The sequence below is a fragment of the Somniosus microcephalus genome, chromosome 4, assembly GCF_052327205.1.
Source record: "Somniosus microcephalus isolate GS21.2 chromosome 4, FLI_Smic_1.0, whole genome shotgun sequence".
NCBI classification, from domain to species: Eukaryota; Metazoa; Chordata; class Chondrichthyes; order Squaliformes; family Somniosidae; genus Somniosus; species Somniosus microcephalus.
This window is the reverse complement of record NC_140990.1, coordinates 194,921,409-194,940,331: the sequence shown is the minus strand read 5'-3', so window position 1 is coordinate 194,940,331 and position 18,923 is coordinate 194,921,409. Positions and strand designations below refer to the sequence as shown.

The window sequence follows — 18,923 nt, the reverse complement described above, 5'->3', positions numbered from 1 at the left end:
GAAGTTGGATGGAGGAGGAAGGCCAGTAAAGGACAATAAATGTGGAGCTTAGTAGAAACAGGAGAGAAAAATGTTCAAGAAAAATTTGCAACAGGGAGAGGTTGGAGGCTAAAGGTGACAAAAGGATTGCATATCAGATTTCTTTTATTCTGATCAATTGGTTATGCATCCAAAGCTCTCAGCACACTCATGGAAATGTGCATGTGAATTCATTCACATTTCTGATGGGTTATGCATCTGAAATGTATCAATCAATGTTATGCATCTGTTTCCCTCTGATCTAAATGGGATAAGTTTTTGGGTTACGGGAGGTTGACAGGGATAGCGGCAGGGGGGTCTGAAGAGGTCCTGAATATATTGATAAACTTCATGTGCACATGGATGCTCTTTCCTAATATCTGTGACACAGAAGGACAAGATCGCAGTTTGCTGAATTTCGCAATGTCTAACGTAAGAGTTAAAATTGCAAAAAGGTTCACTTCACAAGGCAATTGATATTCACACTGTGATTGGCTAACCCAGCACTGTAAACACCAGCACGCTCGCTGAAAGGGTCACTTTAGAACTCTTTCCTTCTCTTAGAATCACCTTGTGCCAAAACACTCAGTGATGTGGTAAACCCGTGCTATACACACTGCTTTGTGTTCAATATCTCCTCACTGTTAATAGTTGGAGGTTTGAATCTCAGGCCTTTTTGGGAATTTCATCATATCTTGCATAGCTATAATTTCATAATTCCAGTGCTTCGGCCCCTGAACATTAGAGTAGCTACTGCTTACGCAGTGTCTCTATTAGGGAACTAGATAAACACTTGAAGAAAAACATTCTTATAAGCTACGGGGAGAGTGCAATGAAGTGAGTCTGGAATCAGTAGCTCTGACATGGAGCTAGTACCAGCAGCGGTACAATGGGTTGATGTCCCTCTGTGCTGAAATTGCTATAGGGGGCAGGAGGGTCCCTGATCTTCCATCGTAGCTTTGGTGGTAACCCTGGAGAAATGGCGACAACAGGCATTTACGCCATTTCTGCGGGATATCCGCTGATCACCTGCCAAAGTTGCGGCAGGAGATCAGAAGAGCTCCCCTGCAGAATTTCCAGGTGTATGATTCTATGATTCAGTGTCACAGCAAGTATTAAAGTTTCTCTGTGGCTGCAACATGCGCCTGGCAACCCAGACCCATTAACTTTCAACATTTGTGTTCAATTAGGTGGTAGATCCAGGCGTTTGTTTTGGACCGGGACTTTTTGCCAATTGCGGTGCGGTGAAGCCTTGGTTCGGGCTTGCTTGCCTTCCAGGCTCCAGAACTGTGTGTAAGTTTAGAGAGGGAGGGGCTGGGGGGCGTGGGGCAAGAGTGATAAACAGAAAAAGTGTGAAAGCAAATAAGAGTTTGCAATAAGTTAAGAAACTGTTGGACTCAGCATAGTGTTACCCTTTGATCCTATAAAGGCAGCTTGCTGTGAGTCAGAAATGTTCGGACTTAATGTTGCAGGAAGAAACACAAACTGTGGGAAGGGGATTAAATTAAACATTTCATAACTTTATGGCATCTGTGTAAATCATTCATGATTTCAAAAAAATGTTTATATTCAAGGTGGGTTCTGCTAACCATCAGGAACCTTTTAAAAAAAAATCAAACTATTACAAATAATTCGACTGAATTGTTTTGATTTGTGTTTGGGTTTTGTTGATATAGTGAATGCCAGTGAAATTATTGGGGGAACTGACCAGGGGGAACTTACTGTGGCTGACAGAGGCGGGAGGGCTCTGGTTGGTAGCCATAGCAGCATTCTAAAGATAGTCATGGAGATTGCTTTACGAATGTATTTGCAGTTCCAGTAAAACTACGAGAGGGAATCTCCTTGAGTGCATTTATATCACTTTAGACAGCAGCCAGAGCAATTTTACCTCAGTCGAAAAGACATGAAGGCCACACTTCAGCCACGCAATAGAAAATTCTAGGGTTAAAATTAGCACCCAAAAGTAATGTCGAAATTACTGTGGTATAGTGCAATATAAACAGTTTGACAAAATGCCACCGACCTGAAACATGAATTCTGTTTCTCTCTCCACAGATGCTGCCTGACCTGCTGAGTATTTCCAGCATTTTCTATTTATATTTCAGATTTATATCATCCGCAGTATTTTGCCTTTGTGGTATAGTGCAGGTTTATCTTCAGATTCTAATATATATTCTAATCTGTTCTATTCTTCATACTCTATGTGGAATGATGAATTGGTTCCTTGCAGGGATGGATATTTCCTGCATTGGGACAATACTACAGCTCCTGCTTTTACCAGCGAGTAGAGCAGCCGATCTCCTGGCTTCACCTCGGCTTCCTTATTCCAGCATTATTTTGGGCAGTGTGCATGTGTGAGGCGGTTACAGCTTTACTGTGTATTTTGACATCACTGTGGACACAATAGCCATTGTTGTACCCAATGAGATCACAACGCTGTGGGAAGACTCAATGAAAGAAAGTACGAACACATGAAAATGACGGACAGGAAAAGACCAGCTGGTCCATCAATCCTACCCCACACACCCAATGATGCCCAGATCATTGCAACTTCTTCTTCTTCTTAGGCAGTCCCTCGGAACCGAGGATGACTTGCTTCCACATTAAAAATGAACTCCCAGGTGACTGATGTGTCCAATGCGGGACCTACAGTCTCTGTCACAGGTGGGGCAGACAGTGAATGAAGGGGCGGGTGGGTGGGGTGCTTGGGTTGACGTCCGCTCCTTACGCTGCTTGCGCTTGGCTTCCGTTTGCTCCTGGCAAAGAGACTCGAGGTGTTCGGCGCCTTCCCGGATGCTTCTCCTCCACTTTGTGCGGTCTTGGGTCAGGGATTCCCAGGTGTTGGTGTGGATGTTGCACTTTTTCAAGGAGGCTTTGAAGGTGTCCTTTAAGCATTTCCTCTGCCCAGCTGGGGCTCTCTTGCCATGTTGGAGCTCCAAGTAGAGCGTTTGTTTTGGGAGTCTCGTATCGGGCATGCGGACGATGTGACCCGTCCATCGGAGCTGATCGAGCATGGTCAAAGCATCGATGCTGGGGATGTTGGCCTGAGCAAGAACACTGACGTTGGTGCGCCTATCCTGCCAATGGATTTGCAGGATGTTGTGGAGGCAGCATTGGTGGTACCTCTCCAGTGCTTTGAGGTGCCTGCTGTACATGGTCCATGTCTCTGAGGCATACAGCAGGACGGGTATCACTGCTGCTCTGTAGACCATGAGTTTAATGCCAGGTTTGAGGTTGCAACTAGACACTTCCTAACCCCCCACCCACAGGCATGCAATCTCCTGAGAGGGGCAAAAAAAAGCAGAAAACCCAGGGCCAGTAAGGAAAAGAAATCTGGAACACTCCTCTCCGAACAGCTCAGGTGATCAAAGCCACTCCAGGAGATCACATGGACCAAGTGTACATTAACTGTAAAAAACAGGTCTTACAGACCACGGGTCTTAAAATGAAATCTGGCAAGTTTCTCTTCTCGTCACTGCTGGCTGCTTGGACAACCTTGCTATATTTTTAAGTACTGGAATTGTTGGTTTTCTGCCGAAAATTCGTTTGAGGGCAATGGTCAAAGCCTGGAGCGCAAATCTCCATTTGTGGAGCAATCACAGAATGCTGAGGTATCACAAAACAGAGACAGGACATTCTACATAATAATCAGTTTGCTTTATTGTCATGCTTTAAACTTCTTGTACAAATGAGAAGAGGGTGTAGCTACAAATCACCAGTAATTACTTAAAGAACACTTTAGTTTCCAACGCTTGCATTTAAATCAAGTAGTGAATGTATGGACTTGTGTGCTCTGTGAACTCTGAAGACCATTTATTCAACCCCAGAGTCCAGATTCTGTTTCCGGCGTGGATTCCTCCTGGAGGACAATCCTCGGTTCAAATTCTTGCCCTGGGTATCTGTCTTCCTTGGAGCAAAATCATTCAAGTGAGGCCGAGCAATTTGCTTGTTATTCTGGTAATCCCAGTCGCTCTAGCATAGAATGAAGAGAATTTAACTTCCAAACTGTTTACTGATCATGCCATTTTAAAGATTGACAAGCCACAGGTAATGGGGCGGCAGGTGGGGAGAGCGACCCCTGACACTGACCCTAGCATTTTTTGTAGGTTGCGGGAGCTCCGTTATTTGGAATGGCCAACGCCCATGCCATTAGCGGCACATTGGGGTCGGTCGTTCACTGAAGAGGCCACAAGTTAGGGGGTAACAGTGGCCATCCGGGGGAGCGGAGTACACCTACAAACTCAAGAAGGAACTGTCAAGTGCCCCAGTGGCCAAAAAAGACGTACCCCTTTTTCTGCAGGGGCCCAATACTTCCGTCTGGCAGCACGGTGGGTAGATATTCACCTTGGATGGCATTGCCAAATGGGCGTTATCATATCGACTGCGTGTTATACGCCCCGCCCAATATTTCGTTCTATTGAAGTCAATGGAGTTGAATATTAGAGGGAGGGGATGAGTATCACAGGTGACCGATGCGAGACCGCTCATTTTGCGATACTGGCCAAGATGAATTTCTACCCCAGTCTGGCTGGTACCACCAGGCGCCCTCCATCGATCTGACACCGAGTCCCACTTAGTGCCAGGGACACGGGAAACTCCCAGGGGGAAAAATTCAGTATCGCCCCGTTTGGGGCGCCATTATCGGCCGTGCGCAAAGTTTAGCGCCTGGTGCTAATTATCGCCTCCAACGGCAAACTTGGCTTTTATCGCCCCTGGAGGGGATTGGAGCGCTAAATCAGGTGTTTCACACCTGTCTTAAGGCGCAAAGGCCGAGGAGCGAGGCGCTACCTCAGAGCACTGGCGAAGCAAGGAAGGGCAAATCAAAATGAACCTGCAAAGTGCTGCTCAGTACCCAAAACTCCTTCACACAGTGTTGAAACTCTCCAGAAGTCTCTCTCTCTCAGAATGTGTGGTGCAAAATGTCACCAACAAAAAAAGGCAGGAAGCGGTCGCCTTTAAATAGCGCTCCCCCAGTCCCTTTCTGACTGCAAAACGCTCCCCTCACCCTGTCGTTGCTAGCGGCAGGCGGTAAGGCAGGGGGCGCCACTCAATATCTGGTCCAGGGCGCTACCGGGGCATTGCATGCTCGACTGATGTCACGATCTGCGGGCGCTGGAGATCGTGGCGGTAGTGTTTAGCACCGCTGCAAAATGTCTAGTTAATTTCGCGAGCGGCGCAAACATCGCCGCGCCCGGGCGCTAGTTGCTTTGCGCCCCATTAGTGCCCTCTTAAGGCGATAACGGGAGGCGCAAACAACTGAATTTCCCCCCCCCCAGTCTTTGCAGTACCCACCATCACCCTGCCCCCTCTTACCCCACTGGCCTTGCAGAAGCAGGGAGAGGCTCCGTCCCTTAACAGCTCATGGAAATCCCAATGTAAGGTTGAGGTTATGGTGGGAGTACACTGGAAGAGCTGCAGGTATTTGATCCCCACCTACTGATTGTATTGATTTCAACTAGTCACTAATACTTACTGATGAATAGTGCCCGTCCTGAAAGTGTGGTCGTCTCCTTAGGAACCTCACCTGTAATAAAAAATATTAATATAAGTAGTCCAAGTCAAACTGCAGAAAATATGTTGGGAAGGGAGCGACTCTTCAAGTCAGAATTGAACTAAATAAAATTTAAATTTAAATCAGGTTTTGAGGCTGAGGGAAGAGGATGAATGTAAATTCGTCGCACAACACAGTCTCAGGTCTGCCTCAGAGTCCTGAGCAACTGTTAATGAATTAATAATAAAGTTCCATTTTATTTCCCTATATTTATTCAGTTGATGTTATTTATTTTGTTGATCTGGACTTGGAGGTGACTTGTGTTACCTTCTCAAACTTCCATTCTTAAGGTATTTTAAAGCATATACAGTGACGATTTCATCTGTCCATATAACACATTTATAAAGATGTGCTATACCTAAAGCACAGAGGAAATCTTCCTCTAGGATTGCAATTGGAAGAATTGATCGAACATTGTGACAGGCGAAATGGACTGTCAGCCGCGTTTAATCCTACAGTACTATGGGCCGCATTTTGCGACCTCAACGGGCCCGTAGGGGCCGCGCAAGTTTCAGGTGTAGGCATACGAAGATTGCACGCATCCCCAGGAAAAGGGCATCCGCGTCAGAGAGTTGGGCTATTTGCCTGTGAAATTCTTACGCCTGGTAAAAGCAGGCATAAAGCAGCGTAAGACCTTTAAAGAACAGAAAAATAAATATTTTTCAATAATTTATACATTTAAAAACCTGTACAATAAGGTAAGTTAATTTTCAGCCCCTTTAAAATATGTAAAAAAAAAATTAATTAAATTTTTGTTTTAAATATTTAACTAAATGCCATTTTGGTTAATTTTAAATAAGTGATTTTTGTTTTATTTATTTGAAGTGTTCATGTATTTCTGGGGGTATTCTCATTCATGCTTATGGAGGTTCCGTACATATGGAATCCTCATAAGTATGAATGGGGATCCCTTTCTATCATTGGTTGGGCCGGCCCATGTGATCCCAGGGGCGCTTGCGAACCACATGTGCCCCTGGGATACGTGGGCCTCTACCTGCGGGTTCCCAGAGCGGCCCAGGATCGCAAGTGTCCGAAACTCTGGGACCATCTGGTAAGTTTGTAGATTTTTTGCTGGTTGGAGGCATCCGCTCGCGGGAAGCCTCCGACCGCAAATTCAGGGCCCATATTCCTGTGACTAAGCCTCTTTGATGTGGCAGCTGTTAACATAGATAACAATGCACAAAACAGCAGCAAGCTACATATAAATTAGCACAGATTGGTGCTAAACTGGAAAATCACTAAGCAAGGTCCCAAAACAATTGTGGGAACTGGAAATACCACACTGGTGTTGTGATATATGTTCTTCTGAAGCTGGGGTGAAGCCATTTTGTTGGGGCAGGATGAAAGAAGCTTTACTTTTTCTCTGGCTCATGATATAATTGATACTGTAGCGGTTCGTGTAGATCGCTACTAAATAAGAGAGCTTGACTTTGACGAACTATAAATAAGTTGTTTATTTACAGGAACAGGCTAATTACAGCAGGTAAGATAGCAGGTAAGATGGCTGACTGTAGGAGCATCGTGGTGTAGGTCTTGTCCCAGCGGGGACTCCACGAGGACTGAGTTCGCAGTCCTGTGGGGAGCGTGATGACGTCATCGCGTTTGTGTTGTGATGTCATCACGTTGTTCGCGTTTCCTGTGCTTAGGGCGTCACGTGATGCGCGTCGTTGCGTCGCTGGCCATTGAGGCCGAAGTCGGGAGGCTGGGCTGTGCCGGTGCTTGCCGTGGGAGCGGAAGATTGTGTCGCACCCGTCGGCTGGCCATTGAGGCCGAAGACGCTAGGCCGGGCTGTGCCGGTGCTTGCCGCGGGAGCGGAAGATCGCGTCGCTCCCGTCGGCTGGTCGTTGAGGCCGAAGACGCTAGGCCGGGCTGTGCCAGCGCACGCACATCACGTTGTACGTGACGTGATGTCAGCGCGCTAGGGCGCGTCTTAAAGGGGCAATGGCCCCAACAGGTAAGTTAAAAGGGCAACGGCCCCAAAAGGTAAGTTAAACATACAGTAAGGTAAGTTAAAGGGAATTATGTGTCTCAATGTAAGGGACAACCAGTGGTACCACCACATAGGCCCCCCCAGAATTCGCTTTAACGAAAGTCCAAGGATGAGATGGTCTGACGAGCTGGTGGTCACGGCGGTCATGCTGTCTCGACTTGGTAGGTGAGGTATGAAGATGCTGCTCGTGAGCGGATCCTTACGCGCGTCGTGGCGAATAAAACGTATCCATCAGGCGAAGGACCGTGGAGACGTGCGAAACAGCAGGCCTTGTCAGAGTGACGGGCAGGTTAGGCGGACGTGGGCGATGTCTCCGTTGATGTTGAAACAAGTCCTTGTTCCGACGAAATCTACAGGAACGCCGACGGGCGATCCAGGAGGACTTGACTGGTGAGGTCGGTGAACTCGCCGACAGGTGAGCGAAACCTTCGGGAGGCTGGAACGCACGGAACGGTGCGTGCCATAGTGCTACGACGATAACACAACGGAGGGTGAAGAGTTGCTGCATTGAGCAGTGATCGGTGAGGCCAGCAACTTTCACGTGGCTGATTGCGGCCGCAGGATGCCCGTTGGACCCGTCCTCGATGTGTACAGCTTCAGTAGACGTTTGCGTTTGCTAAAGGGAAAACTGGATAAAGGGCAGCAACGGTCCAGGTTGTTGTTGCTTTCGGGCAGGGTAAACTCTGCCTGGAGGGCGGCAACACTTGAAACTGTTGTAGATTTAGGAGAAAACAGCCGGGAGGGCGGCACGCTTTTGTTCACGCCGAATCGTGTAGTAGGTAACACAACCAGCAGGCTGAAGGGCTGGTGCGTCGTCGGCGGAGAAGGAGTCGTCGGTGTTCACGAGGGATGGGTTCTCTTGGTTCGCGAGGGATGGGTCCTCGTGCGCGAGGAGTGCGTCCTCATGTTTTTGCGGGGGTGAGTCCTCGTGGTATCCCCGCAGGGCGCGCTCCGATCTTGTGGGCCCGAACACGCTGTACCCCACGCTTGGAGAGATGTATACTTGCTGTTGCTTTGGACGTAGAGGCGGACGATCCGTGTGGCGGTAGAAGAGTCGAATACGGAGACCGTGAGCACGTGCGTGGTCTGTGCCGCATCGATGTTCTCGGCGAACGGGGCTTCTTCCTTCATAAAGCACGAGGGAAACCGTGGCTCCCTGGATTGCGGTAGCGACAGCAGAACGGCTGATGCTTCCATAGCGTGCTTCGTTTGTGAAAGACGTTCACAAACCCACCAATTGTAGCGCTGGTGGACGACGGTTGCCGTTGGCCGTGCTCTACCTCTGTGAAATCGTTCGTGAAAAACGGGCTCACCTCCAAGCTGTGCTTCCTTTGCGAAGACGTTCGCAAAGACGGGGTCGCTTTTGGTGGAATCGGTGTTAGGCGGTTGCTGTTCCTTGGTTGTTCGTCGGTTGTGCGTTGGTCGTCTTGAGGGAACACAAGGGTCAGGCTGCACGTTGCTACCGTGAAAATCGTTCACGGATACGGGTTCACCAATTGTAGCGTTGGAATTGATGAACTCCCGTACTCACGTCGTTGGGTCACCAATGTAGCGGTTCGTGTAGATCGCCACTAAATAAGAGAGTTTGACTTCGACGAACTATAAATAAGTTGTTTATTTACAGGAACAGGCTAATTACAGCAGGTAAGATAGCAGGTAAGATGGCTGACTGTAGGAGCACCGTGGTGTAGGTCTTGTCCCAGCGGGGACTCCACGAGGACTGAGTTCACAGTCCTGTGGGGAGCGTGATGACGTCATCACGTTTGTGTTGTGACGTCATTACGTTGTTCGCGTTTCCCGTGCTTAGGGAGTCACGTGATGCGCGTCGTTGCGTCGCTGGCCGTTGAGGCCGAAGTCGGGAGGCCGGGCTGTGCTGGTGCTTGCTGCGGGAGCGGAAGATTGCGTCACTCCCGTCGGCTGGCCGTTGAGGCCGAAGACGCTAGGCCGGGCTGTGCCGGTGCTTGCCGCGGGAGCGGAAGATCGCGTCGCTCCCGTCGGCTGGCCGTTGAGGCCGAAGATGCTAGGCCGGGCTGTGCCGGCGCACGCACATCACGTTGTACATGACGTGATGTCAGCGCGCTAGGGCGCGTCTTAAAGGGGCAATGGCCCCAACAGGTAAGTTAAAAGGGCAACGGCCCCAAAAGGTAAGTTAAACATACAATAAGGTAAGTTAAAGGGAATTATGTGTCTCAATGTAAGGGACAACCAGTGGTACCGCCACAATACCATTATAGGATGACAAAATTGGAGCAATATTACATTCCTTAGCACTCCGGTAATAAGAAGGCTTCTGTCTGTGTAGATAAATGAATGTAGAGTTCCCCTCCCTTCCCCTTCCCTGCCTCTGTGCTTAAAACATGTTACATCTCTAACCTTCCTGATGAAAGGTCATCAACCTGAAACTATGGGGGTAATTTTAACCCCCATAAATGGGTGGGTTGGGGTCAGGTGAGATGTTAACATTTTTAAAATCTCAAGCCCGACCCCAACCCACCTCCAACCTGCCGACCTCCGGTTTTAATGGAGGCGGGAGAGGAGCGGGCAGCCAACCCGCTCCCAGGTGGCAGCTTGACATTTTAAATATGATAATGAGGCTGGAAGCCTCGGATTTAACCTGCAGGTTTAACCCTGGCTGGCTGGTGTTCCCAGGCCTCGGGAAACCCGACAGCTTAAGGGAGGCGAGGGCAGCTTCAGGGAGAAGGTAAGTGCCTTTACAGTACTGCTTATGGGCCAGGAGGAGCAGGAGTGCTTCCCCCGGCTCCCCAAGCTTACCTGCTTCCCTGCCCCCAATCAGATGCCCCCCCATCCGAAGACCCCACTTGATTGGGGATTTGGGCACGCACACCCACTCCCTTGGGATAGGAGCCCCCGCCCCCCACCCAGGTCAGGGATTGGGGCCCCTGGGAGTCGGGGGAATGAGCATCGGGCACCCCCCCACTCCCCCCCCTCTCCCACTCTTCCCCCCCCCCAACTCCTCCCCCCCCCGCACTCCCCCCCCCCCCACTCCCCACCCCCCCCCCCCACGCTCCCAGTAGTAACTGCAGGTTCCCAACCTGCAGTTGCAGCCTGCTTCAGAGTGCAGCCCGCTCGACTAGAAGCCAAGCCTGTCAATCAGGCTGACTTCCGGGCAGGGAATCTGCCAAGGAGAAAAGTAGCACTCTGGAGTTAAAACTCCATAGCATCCGGGATACTACCCCCCCCCCACCCCAGGCTTACCAAACCTGCCCCAGTCAATATCGTGGCTGTTAACTCTGTTTCTCTCTCCACAGATGCTGCCTGACCTGCTGAGTGTTTGCCAGCATTTTCTGTTTTTATTTCAGATTTCCAGCATCCGCAGTATTTTGCTTTTGTTTTTATGTGGAGTTCTTCCTGACTTTTGGATTGATCCATGGCAACCACATGCTATAATTGGTCATGTGGTTACCAGGTACCAATCAGAGCTGGGAATCATGTTCCAGAACAAACGTCTTTACCTTTTCACTAAATCACTAAATAATTCTATCCATTTAAAAGCTGAAATTGAATATTTAACTTAGTAAATTGAAATAATGGTAAACATTTAAAATTTAAAGTTTAGCTAAAATTTGCATTGAGTTGAAGCCCTGGGCCGACTCAAGCCTTGGACAATTGGGCAGGTCTGGGGTCCAGTGTTTGAGAAGCCCAGTCAGAGGAACCAGCTGCTGAGGTCTGCTTAATTCCCCCCAAAAAATAATGTTGTCCATAAGAAATACTATGGGACATTAACTGGTATTCAAAATAAACTTGTAGCTTAGAAATAAAAGATTACCTCCTCACTACTTTCGAAGGAGGCTGATTCACTGCTGCTGCCCATAATTCTGTCTCTGCTGTCCATGCACTGTAGATAAACATCCACAACCACACCGGAGGAATAGCTAACACTGCTGCGGCATGTGGTCATTCTCTGCAGAAATAAAAAAAGAATCAGTTCATTTGACCTACTTGACAATGGCAGCGGCTGGATTAGCCAGCTCAGCCTCAGCTTAAATCCATTGAAGTTGCACGATCTTGCCATGAATTATTATTGAAATCAAATTTAAAAAAAGAGTTTCCCAAACAGTTGACTACAGCAAATAAAAACGATATAAATGCACTCTGTTTTGGAAATAATCAAAACTGGGGTAATTTGTGAGTGCTTGTTTTTGTTAAAAAAGGAAATCAGTCATTACACAAAGGGTAGTGAAAATCTGGAACTCGCTCATCCCAAGAGGCTGTGGATGCTGGGGGTCGATAGATTTTTATTAGGTAAGAATATTAAGGGATATGGGTCAAAGGCAGATAAATGGAGCTGTGGTTCAGATCAACCATGATCTAATTGAATGGTGGAACAGACTCGGGGGCTGAATGGCCTATTCTTGTTCCTATCTTCATAAGTGAGAATGAAGAAAAAACTACTTGACTACGTTTCTCTCTTTCTCTGCCCCATGCAGCCACCCCACCCCCCCACCCCATTTCATAGATGTTAGAAACTAGATTACTTTTTAAAATAAGATACATTTTGAAAGCAGAAATAATTTCTTTGAGGGAAACAAATAAGAAGGGAAGAGGATAGGAGAGTGAGGGGAACGACAAAACAGGTTTAGGGTGCAGGCTCTGGCCTCTTATTACCCACATTTGTGGGGAGTGAGTGAGAGTGAGAACAAGTAGGTGCAGGATTAAGGGTGGGAGTGAAGCAGTCGGAGGGAAGGATACAGGGGTGGAGTGGGTCATTCAAAGATGAGGGGTTAGGGGATGTGGTAAGGTGAGAGGTAGGCAGCTTGATGGGAATGAGAGGGTGGGGGAATGCACAAGTGATTGGGAAAGGGGATGAGAATGGAGCTGCTGAGGGCCACATTTTCACTGCAACCCCAAAATGCAGTCTGCAGCTTTTGGTGGCTCTTGTTTCCACCATGTCCGGCCATGCCACCATCACCGCCCACTCAAAAAAGGAAAGAGGAAAAGAAAATGAGAGGGAAGCAAAAAGAATAGTTAAGGGTAGAAAAGCAGCAGAGAAGAGAAAGACAGAGACAGAAGCAGAAATCAGCAGACAGGTAAGAGAGTAACCCTATTCTCCAACATGCCATGTGCAACACCACAGGAGACTGACTAATACTTGGCCATGTAGGTCTTTTTAAAGATAGACATGTGAAGGTGATGCTACGATACTATAGCACAGGTGGCAGTTGCCCCCTGGTACCTCATTAAAATGGTCATTCTTCATGTGTGAGTGCAGGCGGTCAGTGCTGGCTGGCTTTTTGACCATGAGCCAATTCTATCCTTACTCGCTGGTCACACTAATGCACATCTGGCAGAGGGCACTGAAGAGTAATCAGATGTGGGAACCCTGTCTGCTTTTAACTCTCACTAGCCTGTGGACATGGAGGCCAGTCGTGGTGCCTTCACTGGTGCCCTGGTTGAGATCAACAATATCATCACAGGGCAGAGATCAAACCAGAAGCCTGCACAGCAAATCTGAGCTCGATCTTGTCCTCACGAGATGCTCAGCTTCCATTGATATCACTTATTGTTAGTACTTACTTTTGACTAATTGATAGTACTTTCTTTTGATAGCAATTACTTATAGTAATGTTTACCTTTAAATCATTGATACTACTGTAAATTAATTGTACAATTGTTAAGTGCTTATCCGTAGAGTTGCCTTCTGCTTTAAGATAATTTTGTCTTAAGATAAGACCGTCTTAAAAAAAAAGCAATAAAAAGCAAAGCTCGATTCTAGCCAAACCTCCCCAATACCTTTCAGTATGATCCTGCATGCCTTTTATTCAGCCCACATTTCTCATCAAATTAAGTCACTGGGGTCAATTTAATTTTAGTCACTGGTGTAAAACGCGCAATATCAAATGAGCCACCTGTTATATGCCATGCCTGATCTTCCTTTAAGAACATAAGAAATAGGAGCAGGAATAGGCCACTTGGCCCCTCAAGCCTGCTCTGCCATTCAATAAGATCATGGCTGCTCTAGGGCTCAAAACCACTTCCCTGCCCGCTCCCCATATCCCTTCACTTCCTTATCTTGCAAAAATGTGTCTATCTCCACTTTAAATGTATTTAATGACCCAGCCTCCACAGCTCTCTGAGGCAGAGAATTCCACAGATTTACGACCCTCTGAGAGAAGAAGTTCCTCCTTATCTCAGTTCTAAAAGGGCGACCCTTTATTCTGAGACTGTGCCCCCGAGTTCTAGATTTCCCCATGAGGGGAAACATCCTCTCTGCATCTACCCTGTCGAGCCCCCTCAGTATCTTATATGTTTCAATAAGATCACCTCTCATTCTTCTAAATTCCAATGATATAGGCCCAGCCTGCTCAACCTTTCCTCATAAGTCAACCCCCTCATCTCAGGAATTAACCTAGTGAATCGTCTCTGAACTGCCTCCAATGCAAGTATATCCTTCCTTAAATAAGGAGACCAAAACTGTACGCAGTGCTCAAGGTGGTCTCACCTTGTATAGTTGTAGCAGAACTTCCCTGCTTTTATACTCCACCCCCCTTGAAATAAAGGCCAACATTCCATTTGCCTTTTTGATTACTTGCTGTACCTGCATGCTAACCTTTTGTGTTTCATGCACAAGGACCCCCAGGTCCCTCTGAACTGTAGCATTTTGTAATCTCCATTTAAATAATAATTTGCTTTTTTATTTTTCCTGCCAAAGTGGATAACCTCGCACTTTGCATTGAAATCATGTGGAAAAAAAAATTAAACACATTCCAAACATTGTAAGCTTCTTGAAACTCACGGATTTTGCTCCGAAGAGTTTTGAATTAATAGGTGTTATTTCTTGTGTTTAGTATTATTTGAGAATTGAGAGGATTTGAACCCACTGCCGCTTCCCTCTCTGTCAGGCTTTGTGTAACTAACATTACACAATCAATTTTAAAAACATATAATTAATACTCACGGCTAAGGGGTCATTGTTCAGCTCGCAGTTTTCAGTCTCGAATTGACTGTTTTTGGGGCACAGGGTTTCCCTCGCATTAAATCTTAAATCCACCGAGAAGTCGTTTGGTCCTATAGGAGCAATCTGAGAAACAAAACATGCGACTTTATTGATGGAATTTTTTTAAGGTAAATCACCAGCTTGTTTGAAATATAAAGGAAATCCTGAAGCTCCCAGACCACAAACTCTCAGTCACTCCAGCATCAAAGTAAAATAGCAAAGTTGACAAGTTTCTACAACATACAAAGGGTTAATTTTGCAAGGCTCCTCTGCTGATGTGGATTATCATTAGTGGCGAGCTTGGCTGGGAAAATCAGGGCTACAGTGTTATAACAACAACAACAACTTGCATTTATATAGCGCCATTAACGTAGTAAAACATGCCAAGGCACTTCACAGGAGCGTTATCAAACAAATTTTGACACCATGCCACTTAGTAGGACAGGTGACCAAAAGCTTGGTTGTAGAGGTAGGTTTTAAGGAGCAGCTTATAGCAGGAGAGAGACAGCTTGAGAGGCGGAGAGGTTTAGGGAGGGCCTTGGCAGCTGAAAGCATGGCCGTCGATGGTGCATAAGAACATAAGAAATAAGAACAGGAGTAGGCCATATGGCCCCTCAAGCCTGCTCCGCCATTCAATAAGATCATGGCTGATCATCGACCTCAACTCCACTTTCCCACCTGATCTCCATATCCCTTGATTCCCCTGGGGTCCAAAAATCTATCTATCTCAGCCTTGAATATACTCAAAGATTCAGCATTCACAGCCCTCTGGGGCAAAGAATTCCAAAGATTCACAACCCTCTGAGTGAAGAAATTCCTCCTCATCTCAGTCTTAAATGGCCTACCCCTTATCCTGAGACTGTGCCCCCTAGTTCTAGACAATCCAGCCAGGGGAAACAACCTCTCAGCATCTACCCTGTCAATCCCCTTCAGAATCTTGTATGTTTCAATGAGATTACCTCTCATTCTTCTAAACTCCAGAGAGTATAGGCCCATTCTGCACAATCTCTCATCATAGGACAGCCCTCTCATCCCAGGAATCAATCTAGTGAACCTTCGTTGCACCGCCTCTAAGGTAAGTATATCCTTCCTTAGATAAGGAGACCAAAACTGTGCATAGTACTCCAGGTGTGGTCTCACCAAGGCCCTGTACAATTGTAGCAAGACTTCCTTACTCTTATACTCCAACCCCCTTGCAATAAAGGCCAACATGTCATTTGCCTTCCTTATTGATTGCTGTACCTGCATGCTAGCTTTCTGTGTTTCTTGCACAAGGACACCCAAATCTCTCTGAACACCAGCATTTGAAAGTTTCTCACCATTTAAAAAAATATTCTGTTTTTCTATTCTTCCTACCAAAGTGAATAATCTCACATTTCCCTACATTATAATCTATCTGCCACCTTACTGCCCACTCACTTAATCTACCTATATCTCTTTGCAGACTCTTTATAGCTTACTGTCCCACCTAGCTTTGTATCATCAGCAAACTTGGATACATTACACTCGGTCCCTTCATCTAGGTCATTAATATAGATTGTAAATAGCTGAGGCCCCAACACTAATCCTTGCGGCACCCCACTAGTTACAGACTGCCAACCTGAAAAAGATCCGTTTATCCCTACTCTCTGTTTTTTGTCCGTTAACCAATCCTCTATCCATGCTACTGTATTACCCCCAACCCCATGAGCCCTAATCTTGTGTAATAACCTTTTATGTGGCACCTTATCAAATGCCATTTGGAAATCCAAATGTACTACATCCACTGGTTCCCCTTTATCTACCCTGCTAGTTACATCCTCAAAAAACTCTAATAAATTTGTCAAACATGATTTCCCTTTCATAAAACCATGTTGACTCTGCCTAATCATGTTATGATTTTCTAAGTGCCCTGATACCACTTCCTTAACAATGGATTCCAGCATTTTCCCGATGACTGATGTCAGGCTAACTGAGGGTTGTAGGGCTGGAGGAGGTGCAGTGATTAAAATCAGGGATGCAGCAAAGGCCAGAACTGGAGGAGCGCAGAGATCTCAGAGGGTTGTAGGGCTGGAGGAAGTTACAGAGGTAGGGAGGGGCGAGGCCACGGAGGGATTTGAAACAAGGATGAGAATTTTAAAATTGAGGTTGCTGAAGTTCAGTTCCAGACAGGAGAGATGGATGATTAAAAACCAACTTAAAAATAAACACAGTGAGAAAGGGAAAGAGACAAATAGGGGAGGTAAAAACTAATTGAAGGTTGTTGAGGCAAAGAAAAAGAAAGTGTTAGAGACAGAGGGGTCATTTTTAATTTTTGTCGCGAAGTGGGAAGTCGGTGAGCAGAGTCGGTGAGCAGAGTCGGTGAGCAGAGTCGGTGAGCAGAGTCGGTGAGCAGAGTCGGTGAGCAGAGTCGGTGAGCAGAGTCGGTGAGCAGAGTGTGCCTGCTGCTCATCTACTGTTGCTGCCATGAGACATGAACCAGTTGGAGACCCAGGAAATTGGCCGGTTCCTATGGGACCTGGAGGGGCGATCCCAGAGGGGGCTACACGCAGGCCGGCAGCAGGCTGGATTACTCTCATGGGGCCAGCAGAAGCATTCCTGCAAAAATATAATAGTTACATGGGATTACATAGGATATACGGCACAGAAACAGGCCATTCGGCCCAACCAGTCCATGCCGGCGTTTATGCTCCACTCGAGCCTCCTCCTGTCTTTCCTCATCTAACTCTATCAACATAACCCTCTATTCCCTTCTCCCTCATATGTTTATCTAGCCTCCCCTTAAATGCATCTGTACTATTTCCTTCAACTACTCCCTGTGGTAGTGAGTTCCACATTCTCACCACTCTCTGGATTAAAGAGGTTTCTTCTGAATTCCCTATTTGAGTTCTTGGTGACTATCTTACTTCGATGGCCTCTGGTCATGCTCTCCCCCACAAGTGGAAACACTCTCTCTGTGTCTACTCTATCAAAGCCTTTCATAATTTTAAAGACCTCAATTAGGTGAAAAAGGTTTTGTGACATTTTTTATGAGCAACCTCCAGCAGTTCCTTTAAGGACCATTCATTGAGCCGCTCAATGCCTAGTACAATTGGGAGGAGCATGCAAGGCGCACTCTCTGCCCATTTGTATCTGAAAATTGCAATCTATGTCTTGGAACTACAATTTGCATATTAAAGGTGGCCTCACACCATAAATAGGCAAGCACACTGGCCGCACATCTGAAGGTCCCTACCAAGATGGCAGTAGGCGGTGAATCAGCCTAAATGGGGTGGCGACTGACCCAATGTCATTTTCAGACCACAACACTCCATTTACTTTGGTTGGTCACACTTAAAATCAACCCTGGAAAGACAAAAACAGGGACACAGAGACAAACGACAAGGACAGAGAAAGACAGGGAGAAACAGAAGGAGAGAGAGCAAAAGATATGGAGAGAGAGTGGCACAATAAATTAAAAGTTCTGTTTCCAACAGGAGAGATAAAGGACAGATAGATATAAAGAGATATACAGTAAAACCTTGGGGATGAGACAGAAAAGAACGAGAGAGAGAGAGAGAAAGAAATAGCAGGACAAAGGAAAGAAACAGCTGGAGACAGAGGCAGAATTGAGTGAGAGACAAAGACAGTGACAGAAACAGAGAGAAAGACACAGATAGAGCACAAGGGAGGGAAAAAGACAGACAGAAAGAGAGTAGACCAAACAAAAAACATAGAGATGAGGGGAGTAAATTAGATAGAGAAAGATTAAATAATGCTTACGTGCAGCAACTCATTACTGGTTGCAGCGAGGAAGTAATCACTGATTGTGTTGCTGTTCAGTTGTATGATGGATTCTGCCAGGGCATCCTGAACAATTGGGGTGAAATCAAATATTGGTACCCCTAGAAAATAAGGAGGAAGGAATGCGGTGATGCCAATACCCTGTCTTTTCCCAGGAGAAATGCAATCAACACTTACAAAATAGATCCTTATAGTAGCTTAATTTTAAAAAAATTGCCATTTTAAAATGACTTCAAAACATACCAGCACTGTATCCGAGAGCCTGAAATGCAGTAAAAGCCAATAGAAGTGAAATCATCTTGTCTGAGTGAGAAACTTTGATCGTAAACAGCTGTGGTTGATGCCTCTATCTCTCTCTCTCACTGAGCCTTTGTCCGTTGATTGCTTTTTATATGCTGCGATCTCTTCAAATAATGACTCACAGTTTCACAACCAATGTTTCAAAGGCTTTTAAACCACAACATTCAAATGGGCTGAAATCATTCTGCTGCTAACTCGATAATTGATGAGTTTAACAACCCAACACTTTTGGAAAAAATGTGGATATTTTATCCATCTGTCTGTTGCGAATTAAAACATGCAGTGATCATCCCACATTTAAAAGGCCAGATACGAAGGTAGTGCTTATTTTCTTTCTGTTTTTTTTA

General features: G+C 46.4%; 1 protein-coding gene across 1 annotated transcript; it reads right to left on the bottom strand.

The window, feature by feature from the left end:
* Positions 1-3,660: 3,660 nt before the first annotated feature.
* LOC147120104 (secreted phosphoprotein 24-like) lies at positions 3,661-18,664 on the bottom strand. The gene is made up of 6 exons (XM_085985656.1): positions 18,520-18,664; positions 18,256-18,377; positions 14,476-14,598; positions 11,347-11,481; positions 5,492-5,542; positions 3,661-3,990 (listed from the first exon to the last, which is right to left on the bottom strand). Exons 1-6 carry the CDS (start codon positions 18,572-18,574, stop codon positions 3,832-3,834), a joined length of 645 nt encoding a protein of 214 aa, XP_085841782.1. The 5' UTR covers positions 18,575-18,664; the 3' UTR covers positions 3,661-3,831.
* Between the last annotated feature and the right edge of the window lie 259 nt (positions 18,665-18,923).

Bases quoted from the DNA above. Each gene is read 5' to 3' on its own strand.
- LOC147120104 (XM_085985656.1), bottom strand. From the start codon at position 18,574: ATGATTTCACTTCTATTGGCTTTTACTGCATTTCAGGCTCTCGGATAC. The intron at 14,599-18,255 runs GTAAGCATTATT...TTTGTTTCTCAG, and splicing joins CCAGTAATGAGTTGCTGCAC to ATTGCTCCTATAGGACCAAA. The intron at 3,991-5,491 runs GTAAGTATTAGT...ATTCTATGCTAG, and splicing joins AGGACGGGCACTATTCATCA to AGCGACTGGGATTACCAGAA.